Source organism: Melanostigma gelatinosum (genome assembly GCF_949748355.1).
Source record: "Melanostigma gelatinosum genome assembly, chromosome: 10".
NCBI lineage: Eukaryota > Metazoa > Chordata > Actinopteri > Perciformes > Zoarcidae > Melanostigma > Melanostigma gelatinosum.
The window spans coordinates 21772159-21795921 of record NC_136643.1 but is presented as its reverse complement, the minus strand read 5'-3'; the positions used below and the strand labels follow the sequence as shown (position 1 = coordinate 21795921).

Here is a 23763-nt window from a genome sequence, read left to right as displayed (position 1 = left end):
TCTCAGCTCGGGGGTCAGGACCACCCACAGGGCTGTGAGATGTTTTATGGAATCTGACAATAATATGCAAATGTAGGTACATTTTTTTTTTATCTCGTGATGAATTCAATTTGCCCGTAAAACAACGAATAAGCACTGCCTCTGGGCTTCCTCCGATAATTTACCTGACAATGAAAATTAATAATGTGGCGTCAAACGTTTTACAACCATGTGGATCGAGAACGAAACACAAAATTAAACAAAACCTTGTTTTATTAACTGAAATTGCATCTTTTTCTTTTTTTAAACAGAAACACACAAAGGACTGGACGGGGGCACAAACTAGACGTAAGTGCACAACATAATTCCATGGAACATTTCCATTGTATGAGCCTCATTGCTGTGATAGGTGGTTACATCTGTGTGTAATACTGAGGTAATAAACAATGAGTGTGGGCTCATGTGTGCGATTTCTGTCTGCTGCCGCAAAAAAGGTGTTTGTATCTTTGCACCGTGAACTCAAAAACATCAAATCCATCCAGTCATAGGGAAAAAAAGAAAAACAAAAAAAGAAGCTGTTAGCATAGATGAACCTCGTCGTGCTGCTCGTTTAACATTTAAATGGGTTGCCACAATGATGGATCAACAGGAGGACACGCTATTAAACAGACAGCTCAGTGTCTGTCGGCGTGTGTGAAGGAGAATGGCTGTTGTTTTATTCAACTGAGCCAGAGAAAGATGGAAAGACACATTATGTTAAAATGAGCGAGGGCATTCAACTAAAACGAGCCGACGGAAAAATGTCCTTACCGCACCCCTAAAGGGTGAGGCGGAGAGAGAAAAAACAAGATAAAATGAGGGAGGCGATGAGAAGAATGATGATCATGATCTTACTAATCATTTGTGTGCGTGTAAATATTATTATTTGTGTGTAAGGACACCTGCTTTCAGCAACACGGCCTTTTAATGAGAGTCACTCGCAGGTGCCCCTCAACCCAGCCATGCAGAGAAACTGTCTGTGTGTGGAAACCCCCCTGCGGTGGAAATGACTGCCCAAGGATACATTTTACAAGGCCAAACAACAGAAGCCGCTGTGCTGCTGTATGGCAGTAGGTGTGATAACACACACACACACACACACAAATGGCTGCGGTAAGTACTCCCAGGGACGAAACCTGACATAATGGTCTCTGCTTTTGATTAATGAAAACAACTGCCCCATCACGACTACTCACGATGGGACCCCGTCGTCCAATCCCTACACCCTCCTCTCCCACTGCCCCCTCATGCCCAGTATAAAGGCTGTAGCGGGAGACCAACAGGCCACGAGCTTGAGCTTGTACAAGAGGAAGTAAGAGGACGAGACAAAAACAAAAATAAGAGGGAGAGAGGTGCCAAACATAGTGGACGTTAGGGCTCACATTAATGTCAATGGGGGAAACCACAGTTTCTGGGAGCAGTGTCTGTATCTGGAGCTGCACGGAGAGATACTGTACTGTATAACCGGACTTGTTTATGTCTCCAGTCTCTTGAAGTTCAACGAGTACCGCACTAACGCTGTGAGTGGACAACCTCTCCTGGAGCTGCATACTAGAGGTCCACGCGTGCGGGGCAAGCCGGTCTGCAAGTCCGGTGAAATCCACAGCAGATGTTGGCGGCGCAGGCTTCGCCGTCCAAGGCTAAAAGTGGTCACGGGCCGTCACCATATAATAAGGGGTCATGGAGCGCGCTGGGAAGCCTTCTGTTCACATGAACATCGCATTGTGTCTTTACAACAGTTTGCAAATCACGGCTGTTTGTCTTCTACACGGCGGGACATTAAAGGGGAGTATTTTACAGAGAATGTCCATCTGAACTGAGATATTTTGTTGACAAAATTTGATTGGAACTGGTGTGTGCGTGTGTGTGTGTGTGGTAACAGACGCTAAAATGTTTAGGTTTTTGGTTGTGCAGAAGCAGAAGAACAAAACTGTTGCTTATACTCTCTGAGTAAAAGCAACGTCTTGCTACGACAATACCGATGCTGTTCCCCGGTGGCTCGAACACACAACTGACACATGTGACACAACTCTCGGTGTGTGTGTGTGTGTGTGACACCCTTGTACCGAGGCCTTAAACACACAGCAGCGACTTTAGATGATAGGCTGACGAGAGAGCTGATAAACCTTCAATAAACAGCGGAGCGATGCGAGAGGGAGGCAGAGAGCCGGAGGGAGGGAGGCAGAGAGAAGAGAGACATGATACCCTTCTCGGGCTGCTCTCCGCTGGGATGATGGCAGCTCCTGCAGAGACACCAAGCTGCCAAGGAGCTTGTGTTTGTGTGTGTGTGTGTGTGTTTGCATGCACAGATCTCTGAGGGTGTAACAGATGGGGGATCTACTGTAGTGATTCTGTGAGGTCACATTGGTGATGTTATCAGTGAGATGTAACACACACACACACACACTGAAATAGGCAACAGACTGCAAAGAAGTGCACGGATGCATACACTCCTACACACACACACACACAGAGCGGCTGCAGCGGTGATGGATGAGGATAATCAGAATGAAGAAACTGTTCAATAAAGTTGTTTTGTTTTGAATGTGCTCTGTCACCAGCTGCCAACTGTTTACTGATTTAATATGGCAGTGTGTGTGTGTGTGTGTGTGTGTGTGTGTGTGTGTGTATGTGTGTGTGTGTGAGTGGAGCATCTGGCACTAAGGAGAATGTTTCCTGTTGTGAAAAAAAAGAAAGAAAAAAGAAGTCTTGCAGCTCATCACGAACCGGACGGCAAAAAGCAGAGCTACACAAACAGCTTGATGGAGTCACACTTAAACCTTTCATTCAGAACTCCGTGCGAGCAGCTAGAGTGTGTTAGTGCCTGGCCTGTGTTTGTATCGTCATCCATTGCGTTTTACCATTAATGCTGTTTGAGGCAAGGTGGTGACGAATGTGATGACAGAAATCCCACTTGGCCCCAGTTGTCTTTTGTGTGTATTCCTGTGTTTTGCGTATCCATAAATCAATCCTGACTTAATAACTCCCACCACGATTAAAAGAAGTAAAGGTTGCTTTCACGTGCATCTGTTCCTCTGTACTCCGTCTACCATGCAGTCTTATGTAGAAATGGCGAGCCTCTTATGCACATGCACTGAGAATGAACTTGTCAGTGAAGGAGGAGACAGCTTGGGTCCAGCAGTTAAAACTTTTGAAACTAAAAGTATTTGCATATTTATAGATTCTGGATTTTTCAGAGAGGGAGAATGAGTGAGTGTGCCTCCAAGCAATTGTAAACACTTTACTGAACTTTGGGTGGAAAAACCACATCAGAAAAATTATAATTAAATTTGGACACATGGTTGGGATCATTAAAGGTGCTCCATTCGGAATTCAGAGTATATCTGTTGCCTCCACATGGCTCTCAACATTGGCGATGGCTGAGCCAGCTGCTCGGAGATAACAATGTCAGCAGCACTAACAGTGCCAATAACAGCATCGGTGCCGAAAGAGGCAACGGTGCCGAAAGAGGCAACGGTGCCGAAAGAGGCAACGGTGCCGACCGAGCTAACGGTGCCGACAGAGGCAACGGTGCCGACAGAGGCAACGGTGCCGACCGAGCTAACGGTGCCGACCGAGCTAACGGTGCCGACCGAGCTAACGGTGCCGACAGAGGCAACGGTGCCGACAGAGGCAACGGTGCCGACAGAGCTAACGGTGCCGAAAGAGGCAACGGTGCCGAAAGAGGCAACGGTGCCAAAAGAGGCAACGGTGCCGAAAGAGGCAACGGTGCCGACCGAGCTAACGGTGCCGACAGAGGCAACGGTGCCGACAGAGGCAACGGTGCCGACCGAGCTAACTGTGCCGACAGAGGCAACGGTGCCGACAGAGGCAACGGTGCCGACAGAGGCAACGGTGCCGACAGAGGCAACGGTGCCGACAGAGGCAACGGTGCCGACAGAGGCAACGGTCCATTACTGCACTATATCGTTGCATAACAAATAGTTGTTTGCTGCGGCGTGATTATCGTATGAACAACCTTTAAACAGAAAGTTATTTCTCACGGTGTTCTCCAAAAGGAAGAATGTGGACAGCGAGACCAGAGCCTTTCACCAAGAATTGACACTCTTATATGTTCACTCTTCACTCGGGCAGTTCAAAACTCTTTTTAGCAAACGTACAAACTCAAATCCAAAATGAAAGCACCGCAAAATAAACAGAGGAGCCGAAACCAGTGGTTTGAATAACCACAGATAAAGACCCTGCACACACATTTCTCTTTTTAGAAGATAAGAAAAATATAATATCATGGTTTTCTTGGGTGACATCACTTCACCCTGAATGAACTGAAGTCAAAGCTGCAGGGCAATTCAGTGAAATAGTTTTTTTCTATAATGTACTCTATAAATTCTATGAAGTACTTTATTTTAGGATGCACATTTTTCAAAAGCTTTCTGTTCTGTAATGTATTCTTACATCCCTAATTTGACTTGAAATGAGAGAAGAAGATGTATTTGTTATTAGAGTATCTATTATTTAAAATTCATCCAGTTTAATGTGAAAACTGATGATGAATGAATGATGATATTATTCATTCTAACTTTCTTTATTTGATGTTATGACTGCAGACAAACGTTGATACAACTGCTAGGCTACTTCAGTATATATGGGACTAACTCATCGCACATTATTGTGATGTTCGGGACCTTTGCATGAGGACATTCTCTCTAACTGGACCTCGTTTTGTGTTTGTATGGAATACCCCGCTTTACACATTCCTCGTTTGTGGATTCTTCATTTTTGATGAAACCACACACAATATATGATCCGTCTTTAATAATTTGCTTATTTCACGAAATGTTGGTGTTGTGATATTGACCAGAACAAAAGGACAGCAAAGTCTAGAATAAGAGGAGGGGAGAATGGGAGGGAGAGGGGAGAGGGGGGAGAGAGAGGTGTGAAATGTCTGGAAGCAGAAAAGAGCATCTTTGTTTCAAACAGTAGTTTCAAGGCACTAGCCAACTCACAGGCGTATGCTTGTTCGTGTGTGAAGAAAATAACCAAAAAACGGTCTCTCTTATGTTGCATGTGCGAGTGATCGTGTTTATGTGTGCACAAAATGTCTTTACAGAGAGCCAACACAGCAGGTGGATGTACAGTGTACTTGTTATATTGGGGAATTTATATGAATATGATTGTATGTGAAAGACAGGCTTTGTGACATTGAGTAAGGGTGTGTGTGTGTGTGTGTGTCTTTGTTCTACAGCGAGCACAGACATTAGCAGACAACACCAGATGGTGGGCTAAAATGAGACAACGGAAGAGGGGGAGGAGAAGATAGACAAGATCCTTCCATCATTTCATCCTCATCCTTCTTCAGTTTCCTCTCTGTGAACACCAACAAGCTGGCATAAAGCTTAAAATCAAATCATATATATATACACACATATCAGAAGTTGAAGCCATATCACCGTTTAAAATCAACTGGAACTCGGTATAAAAGTTGGAGTCGTGCATAATGTTTTGTATGAAATGTTAAACTATAAAAAATAATCTCGATGATGACTGCTCACAGTCGTTCTCTTCTGCATCATTAAAATATCAACAGAAAAATACGTGTTTTTACTGCTCTCTGCGTTGGTACAAAGACCATATGCGACCAGGCCTGCACCTGGTCGCAAAATAACTATCAAAACATCAGAATATGAACAATTAATTTAGTTCATGACTACAGCCAGAACCATCAGAGCTTTGACACTTTAACGTGAGCTCTGTAGAGAATGACAAGGTTCAACATCCTCGTCCTAAAGTCAGCCGATAAGGATTCGTGATTTCAGAATGCAGACCTGTCTGCACAGCCTCCGGCCACGTGTCCATCTAAATTGGCAGAGTTGTGTGAAAGTTTGTGAGAATGCTGCTCATGTGGAACAGAAAACTTGACACCATGCGAGATAGCAAGGTGTGATAATAGTACCGGGCTTATGCTTGATTTGAGGCGTGAAAAACAGAAAAAATGCATTGCTTTTATATTCTCTCTTCTTTATTTGCATGTCAACCAAAAAAGGTATTATCAACTACAACAAGTCAATCAACATTCAGCATTAACCGAGCACTGAGAGCATCTGCACCAACAAAAGTGACAGCTCATGTGCTTTACGATGTTTTATTATAGTAATAGACATATTCAAGGTTATCTAAAAACTAGAATCATCTCGCGATGGGATCACACCAGCTGCGACGCCAAACCGGGCCGACTTCCTGCCCTCCTGTTTCCGGTACCTTTGACCACACCTACTTCAGCCTCTGCCTTCTTTTTGATCTAAAATAACCCCAGCTGGTAACTACAAGTGAAAGCTTACACATAGAGGATGAATTTCTGAAGGCACACGACCACATCGTTTGGGTCTTCTCAACAGTTACACAGTAGTACACCAATTCTTATCCTCTCCAATTATTTGGTTTACTTAGATACGATAGTTGAATAAATGTAACCAAGGAACTCTCACCATTAAAACAGACCGGCACTGGACTGACTATTTAATTTCCTGTTGTCATCTCCACTCTAGCGTTGAACACCAGAGCCCCCCATGGCTTTGTGCTCAGCCCACTCCTGTACACCCACGACTGCAACCCCTGACATGAAGAAAACTCTGTGGTGAAGTTTGTGGATTACGCCACCATCATCGGCCAGATTACACAAAAGGGTGGGACTTCGAGATCGTGCAGAGAACAACCTCACTGCTCAACGTCGATAAAACCAAGGAGGTGATTGCTCCAGGAAACATCCTGACTGGAAACATTACAAACTGGCTCAATTAAATACGGATCAGCTCAACATGGCCGACTCTGTGAGGAGGACCAGCTCCCTATGTAGATATGAAGGGCTCCTTCTAAACTAACAAACACACAATGATTCTTAGTTTCATGAAAACATAGTTAGAATGAGTTCCATGTGATAATAGATCGCCCTTAATGCTGCACACTGGCCCTTTAATCTGACATCACAACATTAAGTTTGCAATAAGCCTGTCTTTGCATTGTGGCCTAAGTTAGCTTTTTTTTCTTGTCCATGACAAAAGACAATAATGCCATTAACAACAGCAAATACATTTCAGTGCATACACACACACACACACACACAACATACACACTTGCAGGCACAGATCCACAAACACCAGCAGTGTCCTTGAATCGTTGGTTTAAGCAGCCCTTAAAATAGACAGAGACAATACTTTACCATTGGGAGACATGTTGGCGTAGTTCTCTATGCAGAAGAACAATACTCAGACATTCATTTCCCCCGTGGTGAACTGAGTGAGCGTGCGTATGAATAATACCGTTTCCTCAGTGTGAGTGATATTCTGGTCTTGTACCCGTGTGGTGAAGTTGCACGGAAACCGCCCCAAAGTAAATCCTGTGTGACTTAAAGAAGTCAGGGTCAAATTAATATGATGAATGATTGAACACCGAACATGTTCAGTTCGATAAAAACTAACCGTGCTGCGTTCGCTCTTTAGTGCGGCTCCTTTGTGCTGGTCAACCTGTCAATCAAACTACGGTTTGGACAAAACAACCTGACGAAGACCGCCTGATAAGGAGCGTCTCATACGCTGTTTGTGGTCTGAAAGCAAACACAACCAGCTGATTGTGAGCTGTTCAGGAGGTCGATCTTATAATAAGTGATCGGCATCAGCCATGTAGGCTATTTACAAAATCCGTCATGAAACACAGTGACACGTATGCGCAGCAGCAACTAAGTGCAGGATTTTCTAATGATTAGTCAGACAAAAGAACCCCTCAGAAGTAGAGAAGTACCAGGAGTACTGCTGTAGTGGAGAGCTTTTGAGTGGACACATGTAACAGTGTGACGACCGGAGGTATTCAGCAGCACTTGGCCAGCACACAAAGAAGAGTTCAAACATGCGTACATGGAGAAACTCTGGACAAGATACAACACTCACAAGTGATTTAATATGTTAACACACGCACACACGCCAACACATTCTTCCTTTTCCTGTCTGCAGAAACAGAATTTCCTATGGGGCTCAGGGTCGCGTGTACGCGTGCATGTGTGTGTGTGCATGTGTGTCTGTGCGCATGCATGTGTGTGACTTCCTGGCAGCCATTGAGGAAACATCGGTCGATAAGAGCGGAAAGAGACACAAAGGGGAAAGAGGCCCAAAAAGCAACATGAAAAGAGTAAAATACATTGAGAGGTGGGGAAAAAAAAAATGAACCAAAGACACGAGTTGAGAGGAGATGGAACCAAATGAAAATTGGTTACTCTGCTTGTGCAGGCGTGGCTACACACAGCAACGTGATGCCTCACAGTTGTAGGGAAAAGTGAAAGTCAACACCAAAACAGCTGTGGGGACAGTAAGGATATGATAGAAAATGACCTGAGAGCAGTGGTTCCCAAACTCAGTGGCACCCCTTCTAACGATGTTTGTCTTTTTTTGTCATGGAACTCCCAATATAACGTGCATATGCACCCTATACATGCAAATTGGCAACCACAAGCTTTAATGTCAGCTGCTTTGAAATAACCTAACATGAAATGTATTTAACATACAGTGAATGCTATTAAAACCCCACAGTAAATGTATAATGATGTGATACATCTTGCACCCCAGGGAGCCGTGGCATCTACTTTGGGAACCACTGCCTGAGAGAATAACATCTTTATGGAAAGGGGGATAAAGAGCTTAATTAGCACCTGGGCATGCATAGTAATGGATCATGCAGAGTCAGATTGGAAGTAAAAGGATGGAAAAATAGAACGAAGAAGAATAAAATAAGTGTTTATTCATCAAAACAGTGTTGAAATTCAGCAGAAGCAATGTGCCAAGGAAAGACTGGCAGAAAATGTTACTACAAGCAACATAAAGCTTCACAATGGGCTCATTTGATTCAATCAGAATAGAGTTATATAAAACTAAGTATTACATGATTGCTTTGTAAGAGAGAACATCTCATTATTTAAAAAAAATTCCTCAATTACATGTGGGTTTAATGTCTAAAACAAGAAGCCTTCCTATAGGCTGCTGGGCTGAGCATCTTCCAGGCAAGCCTGTTGATTGGACCAAAACATGGCAAAATTAGAAGGAGCTGAAAAGAGAGCGGTAATTTGAAGGAGTGAAAAAACTGGTGATGTAGCTGTGGGCTGTCTGCCTTGTCAGAAGAATGAAACAGAAACCAGACCTGCAAATCGACTCGAACATGTTTCATTGGCTGAGGATACAGCGCTGTGATTGGTTCTTACCATCTCTCGGGGCAGGAACATGTCTTCCTGCCGTAGGACCACCAGACACACGCTCTCTCCCTGCCGCGTCCTGCGCAGCATGCACACCAGCTCCTCCTGGCCCACACCTGTGATATCTACACCGTTGACCTGCAGAGACACCACCATTAGCAGCGGAACTACCAGGTTTCCTCGCCTCCACTCCACTGACCTCCTCAGTTCTGTCTTCAATGCACATCACATCTTAGGTAGAAGAACAACACAAGCATATGTCGTTATTTTTAAATGACTGCATGAATGTTACAACAGTCAGCTGCTCTGTACCTCAAGTATGCGGTCTCCAGAGTGCAGGCGTCCATCTTTGACAGCGGCTCCTCGTGCCAGAATGTTTTTGACGAGAATAGGACCGGGGCCGTGGACTGAAGAATCTCTGGTTACTACGGTAAAGCCAAGACCTTCTGAGCCTAGACACACACGCACACACACACGCAGATATACAAACACAAAGACATGTGAGAAAGAATAGAGAGGCGAGGTACAATATGCAAGCAGAAGTAACACTCCTGTATCGACACACAAATATCCATAGCTGTTTACTCCCGGCCTCTATATTTGTCTTTCACAGGCTTTGAGAGTGAAAAAATAATCTCCTATCCATCCTCCCACACACACATCCTGAAGTACACCTGGAAACTTCAACACAGTGCTGTTGACTCAGCGCCTACATATTGTAAGTATTATAACTTAAAGCCTTTGGAGATGTTTTTGGTGCGTGTGTGCATGTGTGTGTCGCTTATAACCCTTTAGCTATTGCTGGAGTATCTGCAGGTGTGAAGGTTTTAAAGATGGGTTCAGAGAGGGGGAAAGAAATGGAGAAAGAGACGAGGAACAGGAAAGAAGAGGAATGAGTGTAACACAGCGGAAACAGGGAGTGAATGTTCCGGAAAGAGACGCGATGAAGATTAAAATAGTAATCAGTGAAAAACGCGTGCACGCACACACATACACATTAAAATGAGCGTGAAAGCACTCACAAACATGCATTCATGTACAAAAAAAATGTACATGGACGGTCAGAGACCAGTTGTGTGTTTTATAGACCTCATTTGGTCTGGTCTCTTTAGCAGAGCCAAGTCAGCAGTTTGGTCCAGTATGAATTCATATCAGCAGAAATGAACAGATCAATAAAGACTTAATAGACCCTGAAGAGAGGGAATCAGGAAGATGGAGAGAGGAAGGGTGAGAGGAGGGAGAGCCGGCCAGAGAACAGAGAAACGAAGCTTCACAGAAAACAAAGCGCAATGCTGGACGAACAGCAGCAGAAATACAGTGGGATAATAATATACTTTCAGGAAACGGCAGGAAATAAAGAGGGTTGATGACGTACTTTCAGAAAGCTTCTGAGGGACTGTGTGAGTAAAGTCAAACAAATATATCGAGATAACACGGAGACATGTGAATAGAAACTGTGTTTTAGTTCCACCTGAATCTCTAAAACAGATCTTACAAAGTACTGACATCATGGCGGGACATTTCTGACACCTTCGGGCGATCCAAGTAACGACAAAATCGTCTCCAAGATAACTCGTATACTAGTATCGATACACGATATCTATCCCTATGTGTAGCCACGTGTTGCTCACCTTTCTTGAGATCGATCCTCAGCCTTCGTCCTCTCTTATTGGTCACCAGGCTGGAGAGGGCAGGACCTTTCTTGAGGAGGGGGCTCTCACTCCTCCCATTGGGTGTCTAGGTGGAGAATGTGGAGCATTAAAGTACCTTTTAAAGCACTAAAACACAAGAGAACATTAACATGTTAAATGCCCCATTTTTTACATTCTACTTCTGGAACTTCTGGACTCTGAGCTGTTGATTTGGGTTCTTTAGACATTTAAACAAACTTTGAGTGAGGTTATACTTGCTAAAATAATAGCTTATCACGCACAAGTGACAACCTAGAAGTAATTTTAAATGTCATGTAGGTAATTGTGCAGATATTAAAGACAAAAACGGACGATATTAAAAGTGAAAATGACGGCTCGTATAATGTCATCAACTTAAACCTGGACATTATGTATGAATAGAAGTTTATGAAACCTCGCTCCAATGTCGTCACTGCAGAATCACAGATGAACAGGTTTGTTTTCTAATGTAGCTCAAGCGCAAGTTCAGTCAGGAAGACACTCACTAGTAATCTCTCTTTCCTCTCCTGGTAATTACTCTATCAGCTGATTGGGGGCGTGCACTTTTAAGTAACCAACCAGATTCTGCACACCGGTTCCTCAAGCCAATCATATCGTTGCTGTTAAACGTTAAATAGTGGTCTCCTCTCTGCTGCTGGACTCAAGGGGGATTAGGCCTGTTGGACCTCAGTATCCCTACCCTCGGTGACAGTACTTCAGGATGGAGTCCAATCGCCAAAGACTTTTCACTTTTCACATTTGAAGCTTGTATAATAAATCATTGTTAAATTATGAAACAAGTCTCTCCTGATTGAAATAAAATAAAGTCAAAATCATATGTTGCTAAGTAACTGTTTCCACCACGGCAGCTGTTTTTAGAAATGTCAGCCTTGTCACCATGGTGATACTGATGGCCAAATTGCATGTGTTTGAATCGGAAAGACTTGACAGCTCTGAGAAAAGAGACAAAATCATGTGGCTATACAGTAGATACAGTATGTGCAGAGAGTAACAAGAACTTAAAATTCATGATATTTGATAACTTCAAATAACTTTAGATTTGAGTTCATGAAAACCTCCAAGCTGTTGGAAGGAGGAAGGCTGGGAAAATGTATGCAGAGCAACTCACATTAACAGCAGCTTCCGTAGAGGCAGCTTCCTCTGCCAATCGCGTGGGTGGATTCTCATGGGGCTTGAACGCGGGCTTGAACGCGGGCTTGAACGCGGGCTTGAACGCGGGCTTGGCTTTGACGGGTGGAGGTGGCTCTTTGGTCTTGGCGACTCGGGGGCTGCTGTCGGGCCCGGCGCTGTTGCCCAAAAGCTGACCAATCAGACTCTTCTCATAGCGTTCTCTGTTGACGGAGGGAACTACTTCCAAGCGGACAACCGGGGAGCGCATTGCCTGACGGAACACTTCCTGGGCTCTGAGAGAGAGGAAGAGAGAGAGAGAGAGAGAGAGAGAGAGAGAGAGAGAGAGAGAGAGAGAGAGAGAGAGAGAGAGAGAGAGAGAGAGAGAGGTGAGTGACTGGTGCAGAGGAAGAGAGGAAACAGTATTAAAAAAAAAAGGCCATCAAGTGGCTGGAGTTTTAAATAAAGTGTGTGTATACGTGTACTGTATATGACACGCATGTACCATTAAAACTAATAATTACATACAGTTATCAATCTCTAACAAGCGAGGTAATTATCAAAGGATATACAACCCACTTAAGAGAAAAATAATGACCCAATATTCATGGTATGAATCTTATAATGAATGATTGGTAATAAAAAATCCAGTTAATTGCTTATTATTATAATAAATGAGGTGTCGGTTTTTCAAAAATTGTAATTCACCATAACATATGTTGGGCTCATATATCTTTATTAAACTGATTGTGTTTGATTGTCAATTCCAAGACCGATGAGGATCACTGTAACTAACAACTACTTTTAAAATGACTCCAATTGATTATCTAGTCGCTTAAATGTAAGAAATAATGAAACATGTTAAATCTACAAAGATATGAAACACAGAACAGCAGTGAATCCTCGTGTTTGATAGGCTAACATCCGGCCGTCGACTTCCCCGAACCAAAGCACATCTTGTGATAACATGTTGAGTTTGGGTTCTCAGGGCAGAATGTCTGAACAGGAGATGCAACACAGAACAATGACACCTGTGCAGCAGGCCATGGTAATCTCATAATCTACAGGAGAGATCATTTTGCAGAGAATTAGTTCATATCAGATTATGCTAAGTAAATTAGGGAGACCGTTGTGTCAGAGGGGACAGGCACAAACCATCATTCACCTCAGATAACCGACAGAGAAAATCCGGTTTATTTAAATTCTATTGGATTACGCTCCTATTATTTCCCGCCTCGATTATTATTAGATGCATAATGACCATTAAGTTTCTGTAACTGGAGACTACAGTATGTTTGGAAAGCCATGTAAGAATGTACTCGTTGAAACTTTGAATACATTATACAAGCGGTAAAAATACTTTAAAATGTTATATTAATATAACAGGAAGACTTGTGGGGATACATCTGGTGGGGAAATTTTCCTACAAAGCTCAATCAATCAATCGATGCATCATAACAGGAAATACATTTTTTGTATGTAAAGTATATTTACTACCCATTAACGATGAATTTGCCTTGTATATATTATGCATTGTAGATACTGTCATTTAGCACTGTTCCAATTGAATGTACTGCAAGTCTTACTTACACTTTTCTTGTTTCCGTAAGCTACACTGCGGACATGAAACTGTCTCTTGGGTGTTTAAGAGGTGGAGATAACAGAAGCTCAATTGCACCTTAATGCACCAAACTGTATGAGGAGACAAACTGTACGGCGAATGATTAATGCAGAGGTCAAAATGACTCGTTTGTACCGACTCATTGATATCATTCCGTATGTAAATTCATTACAAATGAAACTGTGAATAATGCACCACGTAAGAATGGTTCCCAAGTGAACCATTGAAGGATTTCCATACTGAAACCACTGAACACACTCGGCTATCTAATCAAGTGCTGGTGATGCGCCACACCTTGCTGAATGACACTTTGTAGGGATTCTCATTGTAATGAGACCACAATACAGTGCAATGAAGCTTGATGTGAACGCTGTGTGTGTTGCTGTGTATGTAGTGACCATTGTGCAGATATTATCATCATTGTTCCTGATTGGACAATGTGTGGCGGCCCATTTGTGTAAAAGAGATATTCTAATCAAGCAGGCTACGTCAACACAGTCGCCAAGCTGGGACAATGCGTGCGTGCGTGCGTGCGTGCGTGCGTGCGTGCGTGCGTGCGTGCGTGCGTGCGTGCGTGCGTGCGTGCGTGCGTGCGCGTGTTAGAGACTAACCCTTTCTTTGAACAATAGGTGCAAACCCCTCCGGTGATAATCCATTTACCTACACTACAGCATGAAAACACCTCTCATATACTCTTATTACCACCCTGAATGCTGGACAAGGCCTAGTGTGTGGACGGTATAGACATTGTCATGTGCTGTAATCATTATAACATCCGCATCAGGCCTTGTAATCTGTGTGGCAGATCGTTTTTACAGGTGTGTCTTTTGTCATTTAAATGCTCTATAATCACGTTACATCCTCAAATACCCTCGTGTTAATGTGCTGCAGGGGTACAGTTAGCAAACCACTTTGAAACATCTGGTCTCCAATGAATCTGGAAGAAATCTTTCCTCAGAAGAATGACGTACACACACACACACACACACACACACACACACACACACACACACACACACACACACACACACACACACACACACACACACACACACACACACACACACACACACACACACACACACACACACACACACACACACACACACACACACACACACACACACGAATTTGGAAGCGAGGCTCTCCAAACAGCTGCCAAGTGTCTTTTCTGTTGTTCTCTGTGATGGCAGAGCAACAGCGATATAAACCCTCTGACAATGGAAAGGGAAACAAGACACAGACGGGCCAGAACAGACTTCAAAAGGTTTTACACATGACATGCATCTCCTCATAAATACACTGAGGGCTCCGTGTTTTTTCCTTCAGATAATGTTACGTAATGGACATGTCTTTCTATTCAATGTTTTATTTGCTGCTATTTAAATGAAAAAGAACACATTTGCATTCTAACAGCTCAACTGGTTCACCGACAGCAAAAAGGCTGAGTCCTGCACCGCTGTGTAATCGGTAAACATAGGTATTTAAAATTGAAAATGAAGAAAAGGCAGGCGGTGAGTGGGTGAGAACTAAAATATTTTTTGTTTTTTTCCGTAGAAATCTGAAATACATTTTTTTAATTAATTATCAAGCATAACCAGTGGAATCTGTCGCCATTCCCGACGCCGAAATGAAGCGCACTCAGCGCCGCCGGTGAAAAGAGACTTTTCTGGACCTGGATTTGTGATTCTAGAACAAAAGACCCAGCTCGACCACGGGGAAACAACGAAAGCGCCCGATAGGGAGTGACTTTATAGAGGCCTGTCAACTAATCACTATTCCCATTCGACTTTATTGAATTTGGGTGGAGACAGTCAAAAACCCGAGAGACAAATATGTCAAAATGAGGGCCAATAAAACCAAAATGTGCTGAATGTCGACAGGCACAACTGAAGCTCTTTTTGTTTTTTCGTTCTGTTTTGTTTGTTTTCGACTTGGGTGGAACCTAAACTCATTGACTGAACATACACTGTAATGCATTACATTAATGCTGTATTGTAATGAACTGTATATTGTAGTGATCAAAAATGAACTGTTTCTGATCACATAAGAATGTATTTGTATTTATATCTTCACCCTTTAGACCCAACACACACACACACACACACACACACACACACTGCACTCACTGGCTGAATGTCTTGTCCATGAGGTCGGTGCCGTTGATCATCACGATGCACTCGTCCTCTTGAAACAAGCCCTCCTTTCGGGAGCGACTCTCCTCCTCCACGCCGCGGACGTACAGGCCCAGAGACCTGACAGGAGAGCGAGCAATGAGAGGAAGGGAGGTTAAGGTATGTTCCCATCACTACCACGCATACACAAGCACACACACACTTTGTTAGAGTGACTTTCAGCGCGAGTCCCTTATGTGTCTGATGGGGGAGTCCACAGGGAGCGTCCATATGGTGCATTTAGACACGGCTGTGTCAGACACACACACTAACTGTCTGCTCGTGTCTCGCTGTGGATCAGTGTAACAACATGACAGACAAGCACACACATAATTAAAACATAAAGGCGTGCAGACATGTGGATTAACGTGTGATAAAAGGACAGCCAGTGAGATGACAGCATAGGTGGCAGGCCCTCTGTCCTTAACATCAACCTCTGCCTCACCAAAGGGCATCTCTACAAAGCCCAGGTGTTGACACCGATACTCGGAAGACCTCAGCTGCCAGAGGACGACACTAGGTTAAAAGGTGAACGGGATGATGGTCAATGGCGGAACGAGATGGAGGAGGTGTTCGGGGAGAAAGGGAGGAGTGGGCAGGAAAGAACAGAGAGAGGGGGGGGTTGATGGAGGAGATTGGCAGGGTCAGGTGAGTCATGAGAACAGCCATAAAAGCTCATCCTGCTTTCCTTTAGGAAATCCCCATCCTCTGTCTGACTGTCACACACCCAAAGGAAAGCCCTGCATAGCGGTGCACTTTTTCTTCTTTTTCCAGTGTGTGTGTGTGTGTGTGTGTTTGTCATGCGTGTGCACTGTAGCCCCTGGGTCGAAAATTCCTGACAAATGCAGAACAAGATTATTATGAGAATAACTCCGGGACACGCCATAGCTGGTAAACAGACAATACTTTCTGAGGTTAAAGGGATGAATTAGAGTTCATATAGAAGGGTATCTCTTTTGTGTTTATGAATTTTGTGTGTGCGTATGTGCGTGTTTGTCTGCGTGCACACAACCTACCGTCCACTGAGTGATGAGCTGTAAGGAACCACATGAATTCCCAGGGGACTGTCCTCTCCCAGGATCTCCACTGTTCTAGTCAGGCTACTCGCACATACAGTAGAACCCACAAACAAACACACACACACACACCAAGAAAATCAAATCAGTGGGAGAAAAACAACAGATGTAATATTAATGTAAATACAACACAGGTACAAGTTCTGTCAGAGTAAAAGAGAAGCTTTGACTTCTGTTCTCTACGTAATGATTACCCAGCCAGGGTCCAATCTGTGACACACTAACATTAACTGTTAAACACACAACACAAACGTGAGAACGTCTGATCGGTCCTTTCTCACACACACACACACGTATGTACGAGCCATCAAACATGAGGAGACGGGGCGGGGGGGTTAACACAGAGATGGTAAGGTCTCAAACACAAACACATGCAGACGCCAGAATAACAACACTCTCCTGAGGAACAGTTTGTAAAGTGCCATCCAAGAGTGCCATCATTTTCCATGGATGTGTTCATTGTGCTAAAAATACTTCTTTTTTTTTGTGTCAAGGACTTAAGCCGTGTCGGCCGTTAGAGAAAAGGATGCCGGCTCTCTATTCAAAGTCAACAGAGCTGCAGACGGCTCTGTGTGGGTTCATGTTTGCCAAAACTTTTTTTGAGCCATTCATCTCTACGGGTTTCTTCCTCTCTTTCAATCTCGCAACGTCTGTGTCTCGTTTGGATTATTCAAGTGTGTCTGCTTTACATTCCGTCTGTGTTTTAATGTGTGTGCGTGCTGAAGTCCTTGTTTGTTTGATTAGTTTATCTATCAGAGCACAGCCATTAATCCTCCCCTGACCTTCTCCATGCTCCCTGTGTGTCTTTTTCTCTCAGTGAGTTTGTCTGAACTTAGTTTTGCACTCTGTAGTTCTACCCTCCTCTCTGTTTCTCTCTCTCTATAGCATCCATCCATCCCTAAACCCCATGAACTGATAGCAGGACAGTTGCTGATGAACTCCAGGGAGGGTGGTTGATGATGGTGGGTGACAACAGGGGACAGATGCAAAGTGCGAAAAAAAACAAGTTCTCCCTCTCTTGTCGTCTCGCTCTCTCTTCCCCTCACACATCTGAGTTCATCCAGACAAAAAGGAAACACGGGACTGCAAGAGAGCGGAAGGCCAGGGCAGAGGGAGGAAAGATGGATGAGGGAGAGTGACAGGCAAGGATGGAGGGAGAAGAAAAAGAGGGAGGTTATTCGCAGAGACGAAAGGAGAAAGGGACGAAAGAATGGTGGCAGTGAATAAGTAACAAAAAGATGAACAGGTTTTGAGTTTACAGAGTGCAATGGCGGACGTATTGTATAACTTCCTGTTAGAATGAACAGGAAATGTGTCGATTGCTGTTTTACTATATAGATTTGTATGGAGCACGCTGTACACCGTTAGCATGGAGTATGGATTTGGGACACAGCACAAGATTCAAAAGATAGGCTCTGAGGCTGCCCGGTGCTTTGAGCTAAATGCTAATGTCAGCTTGGTTAATGGTACCCATGACTGTCTGTACCAATTCATATGCGGATAGAAAGAGAAGGCTGAGGAACAAACCAGTGAGGGGGAAAAAAGAGGGAAGAGAAGGTAAAAAGCGAGGGAGGTCTGGAAGCAAGATATAGTGAAACGAAGGGAGGATGAGGCACTGAATTAATGAGACAAGGCTAATGAATAGCATTAATATGAGAGGAAAATAACATGCACTCCTCCCTCTATCCTTTCCTGTTGTGGTGCCTCTGATCTCTAACACATATACACACACACACAAGCACTTGAGATCCATTTGCGTTTCCTTTTTTATTTTTTGTTTGAGATGTATGACAGGCTGCTGCGCTGCAAAAAAAAAGAAATGAAGTAGGGGTGAGAGAGACAAAATGGGTGAGACTTGAGAAAAAAAGAGAGAGGGAGAGAACAAGAGACAGAGAAAGAGAGCCAAACACACACACAGAGCGATGAAGAGAGCAGGTGCTCTCTTCATCCACCTGCCACTTCACTGATCCTCGCTATGAAAGAGCAGAAATAACACAAAAAAGGAGGATGTGCATTACCAAAGCACTCTCTTCCTCTCACTGCATTTCACCCTCTCAACCTTCTTCTTATTTGTCATCTCCCTTTCTCTCTCTCGCCTTTTCTCTCTAAGCTGGTCTTCAAAGTGCATAGTGCCAACGATGTGGGGAGTAAAGGGAATGCAAAACAGGGAAACATGTCTAACACTGCTCAGGGTTAATGTAGGCAAACACAGAAATAAAAGACATTTTATTTATTGATGAATGATTGAGTGCACACTAATTACCTAATAATAATCACGTGGATGTCTGTCGTTTTAAATTGGCGTTTGTAAAGAGTATAAAGAGTATCTTGTGTTCTGCTGATGAATCATAGTGTCGCATTACTATTCTCCGTTAACCCTGTAAATCCTCCATCACATCCCGTTCGTCTCGTGCATCCAGTGAAACCTATTTTACCTTTTCACCTCCTGGCTTCTGCAGCACCTCCCATACGGAGCCTTAGTTCACAAAGACACATCGCATGATGGCGACGCTATTTCAATAAACCAATTTACAGTAAATCTGTTTCCCCGTATAAAAAGCACACTTTGATTCACAGGTAATGAGTTTTCCAGTGACTGCGCTGTGTGGTGAAAATTACGATTCATTACTGTTTTATAGGTGTAGCATCACACACACACACACACATATTCAGTCATTCAACGCATGTTTGGCTGTTCTAATATTTATGGCTGCATTCCTCCTCTCATTTTGGACTTTTTTGCAATTTCAAGGATCGTTTCCCAACGACTACAAAAACCATTACATCACTTTTACATTACTCACAGCTGAGATGGTTTGTGGAAAAAAAAGAAGAACAAATGAAGCAAATGTGTGCGTCTTAAGTAATGACCTTTATGTCCACTGCATTGAACCGTCTAGTACCGTATGACTCCATAAAACTAGAAAAACTACATCCTCTGATTCACTTCTATGCAGATGTTCACATTAAGTTATTTTAATCAGAATTTGATTCGCATCATGAATGCTGGTGACAGGTAGCGTCACGCTAACGCAATGTCAGAATGCTGTCGTGACATAACTCAACAGAAAGATGAGAAAATGTCTGTTATTGCCCACCCACACCTTATAGGGAAATCGCCTGTATGTAGTGATGAATATGAGGTTATACGAGAGTGTGTGTGTGTGCGTGTGTGATCTAATCTCTGTGCTCTGCGGTGGCAGCTTGTTGCTATGGAGAGAGGCTGAAACAGGCTGAGGTCAGACATTATTCTCTCTCATAAGTCTCTCTCTCCCTACATGTCCGCTCTACAGGTTAACTACACAATATTTTCTTGTAGTATTTACGAGTTAACTGTGGATTAAATGCCCAAACTGACCTGTTTGAAAATAAACACACTTCCCATTAAGGGAGGTCAATGTCGTCACGACAGAGCGATGACGTAACGGCCATTTCCTCAGATTTACAGCTGACCCGCTCACTGCCTCGGGGTTTGTATTGGTCGTGATATTGCAAAGGTTGACCGAGGTTTGGTTGTGTGGACACATCGGGTTTGTATGTTTATTAGAGGACTACTCTTTTGGTTTTCGCTCTGAGAGAGACCTTCGAGTAATGACAAGTAAATGACAAAAAATTTAATTACATTTAGTTTTTTTCCCTGTAGGCAGGGCCACTAACGGAAAATCTGTGTGCTAGGACTTTTTGATATGTGTTCTGTGACATGGTTGGACATCACAACAGCATGAACACACAACTCACACAATTGGACGTTAAAAACAATTCCGCAGAAATTCATTATATACTGCGACGCCACTTCTTCACTCATTGTGGTGAACACGTTCCACACTTTGCATGTGTCAAAGAAAAAACAACAGAATGAAAAATTGAATTCCCAAGGGGATTAATAAAGTTGTCATAATTTGGTTTCGCCCCAGTTTTATTGCATTATTCTCAGGCAAAGACTGAATACAAACAATTACTTTTTTTATGAAATATAAGATCGGGCTACAATATTAAGATGAAGAAAAACATTACACAGCAAAGGCAACGTGTTCATTGAAAGGGTGTATTAGACTGCGCTAACATGAAAAAGGAATATTAATGGCTTGGTACACGTCATACATCTTAACCTAAGTAAAGCCTTCTTCGTAAACTGATTCATAGGGGCCTATATTGTTCTCTGTGTTTGTAACTATCTCTCCTCCCTCTGTAAGACTGTGTGAGCCTGCACCCACTACAACACACACACACACACACACACACATACAAGGCCCAAAGGAGACAGAGGGCATTCTGCACCCGCACCACTTCATTAAGCAGCCCTCATTAGTGTATGCCTGTGTGTTCTGTGTTCTGTGTCGCATCTGCCTTTACATTTTTTTTTTTTTTTTTTAACAGTTGCAAGTGTGTTTATAGCTATTTATTGTTGAGGCCATGTGTGTATGGGAGGCAGTCTCCACAAGTTGTCGTGCTTTGTGTGAGTGTGTGAGTGTGTGTGTGTGTGTGTGTTCGTGTGTGGGTGTGACCCTGACCCTGTTTTTGCAGTCTTTTGTAGTGGGCTAATGATGGGGCTTCTGTACACTAACTATATCTGCAAAAGACCTTGATCTGGATGCGGATACAGTTTTAATGAAGGGAAAGTAGGACACAAACACACAACACACGAACATCAGTAAACATCAATGCAAGCATGCAACGTGCAAAAGCTATCCTCACAATTACGTAACATAGACAGGTGCACTGCGGTGCAGGAGCTACAAACACACTGACCTGCCGTTGAAGGGGTGTTGGCCTTGGAGTCGGTCGACCCCGGCCTGCCTCTCCACAGCGGGACCGGCTGCCTGCAGAGACAACACACAGAACATCTTCCTGTTAGTCAGTGAGACACGACTAAAAGAGCAAAACAAGCTCCAACGGCACATTGGATCCGTCCAGAAGGGGAAGACTTCATGGCTGGACAAAAGACAAATGGGAGATGAAGGGAACTGAGAGAGACATGCTGGAGGGATTAACCCTCTCCAACAAACATAAAGCTGTAAATGAGTGACATTAAAGAACCCGTGTTTTGATTTTGGCTTGTAATGCACCGCACCCAACATGAAAGTCTCTGCCATTTGAAAGACAAGGGAACACTTAAAGGGAGTGAATGAATTGATGAGTGAAGTGATGATTGAGGGAGCTGCTAAATTGACGGATGGATGATGTACAAATAGCAATTAATATGTGAAGGCAAGAAGACAGTGTTGCCAAGCAGTGATAAATAACAATGTCACTTGGCATGGCAACCGAGAAAAAGAGAGAGAGGTGAGAAAGAGTAAATGTGAGCCAAGGGAGCTGTAATAATTACTTAATACACTGACATAGGGCTTGCATGACCTGTGTGTGTGTGTGTGTGACGTGTGTTTATGTTAGAGACACAGGGAGGTGAGCTCCACGGGGACGAGGTGAAGGGATGATTAATCATCTGAAACTCAACGTGTCACAGTGTCTGTGCACGCACTGAGCGCATACATGAGATTCTGCAACAAGCTATCGCTGCTCCATACGTCTGGGAGTTAACACTGCATCATGAATGTCTGCTCAGTTCACTGCAAGCAGTCACAACAGACCTGCAACAAAATGACACCTCGCTAGGGCATGAAACACGTTTGGACATTTAGCTGATGTGTTTCAGTTTTTTTAGACAGTATGAAGGAGAAGTATTGATTTAATTGGTCTGTAGAGACCCAACATCCTGATGTCACCTCTAGGCCAGCTGCTGCTCCGCTCGCTTCTGTATTTCAAAGGCTTTATCCATTTAAAACGTCAAACGGGTCCCCGTGGTTAATTATTCATATTCTGAGATAAATAGGAATCACTCGCGAATACAAATCAACAATTATTTAAATGACAGCTCCATTGAAATGTTACCAGTCCTGATCATTGTATCAGAATATCTGGCAAAAAACAATGAGGATCAGCATTTAAACCTAACTGCGTACGCATCTGCATGTTTATATGTGCACGTGGAGTTCTTGTGTTCAGGCGTGCACGTGTTTGCGTGGGCATATGCGGACAAACACACGCAGGTCAATAAGGCTCAATGATAGCGGTCGGCACTAATGGACTCTTAACATGACCTCTCACCCCTGACCTCTCACCGGATCGCCATGTGACCTACACCACCTGTCAGAGAGCGGGAGAGGGAAGGAAGGAGAGAAAGAGCCGACGGCTGAGCGACGGAGAGGAAATGTCAGAGAGCTGAAGAGATTCGGGTCGGGTCGAGAAACAGCAGCTGTAGAGGTGAAGAAAGGGATGAAGACAGCGGCTGGTGAGAAGAGTTAGATGAAGGTGAGACGAGAGCCGGCAGTGAATGACAGACTGCAGATACTGTAACCATATGTTTCGGGTTTGGTGGCTTGGAAATCAATTAGTCTGGCCTAGCTGCGGATGCTGTCATGTGAGTCTAATTACTAAGAGGATGAGAGGTAACATTAATTACCCTAACCTCTTTGTCATAACAATAGCCACTCATAAATTAATTGGAAAGTGCTTAATTGTACGTCTCATTTAATAACGGCACGTAGAAATAGTCTCCCTCTCGCTCTGTGGAAGAGCGAGGCATTAATTAAAAAGAACAGAACTGTGGGCTACTTATCAAAGGGTAATTTAGAGCGAGTACATGAATGTGAACAAACAAATGGGTCTCATTATTCATGTTAACTTTGAAATATTATAGATTTATTCATATTTAGAGGTATCTTCACTGTTTTTGCTTGGAGAATAAAATCTTAAGACTTTCTCTAAATGACTTATTTAATCATACTACGTTATCTATAACTAGTAACTAACTAACTAGTTATCTGAACACTAACAATTACACGTACCAACAAGCAGCCAAAACACAATTACTGCTGATATTCTA

At 43.5% G+C, this 23763-nt stretch overlaps 1 protein-coding gene across 3 annotated transcripts in view; it reads right to left on the bottom strand.

Moving 5' to 3' along the window:
- Positions 1–23763, bottom strand: part of LOC306783490 (partitioning defective 3 homolog B-like) — a 164182-nt gene that overhangs the window by 98581 nt on the left and 41838 nt on the right. For all 3 annotated transcript variants that reach the window (XM_079277159.1, XM_079277158.1, XM_079277160.1), the window contains 7 exons: positions 21630–21700; positions 16821–16904; positions 15760–15885; positions 12011–12305; positions 10843–10948; positions 9524–9663; positions 9221–9349 (listed from right to left, as the gene is read on the bottom strand). In XM_079277159.1, the coding sequence (XP_079133285.1) occupies positions 9221–9349; positions 9524–9663; positions 10843–10948; positions 12011–12305; positions 15760–15885; positions 16821–16904; positions 21630–21700 (951 nt within the window). The remainder of the gene's footprint in view (positions 1–9220; positions 9350–9523; positions 9664–10842; positions 10949–12010; positions 12306–15759; positions 15886–16820; positions 16905–21629; positions 21701–23763) is intronic.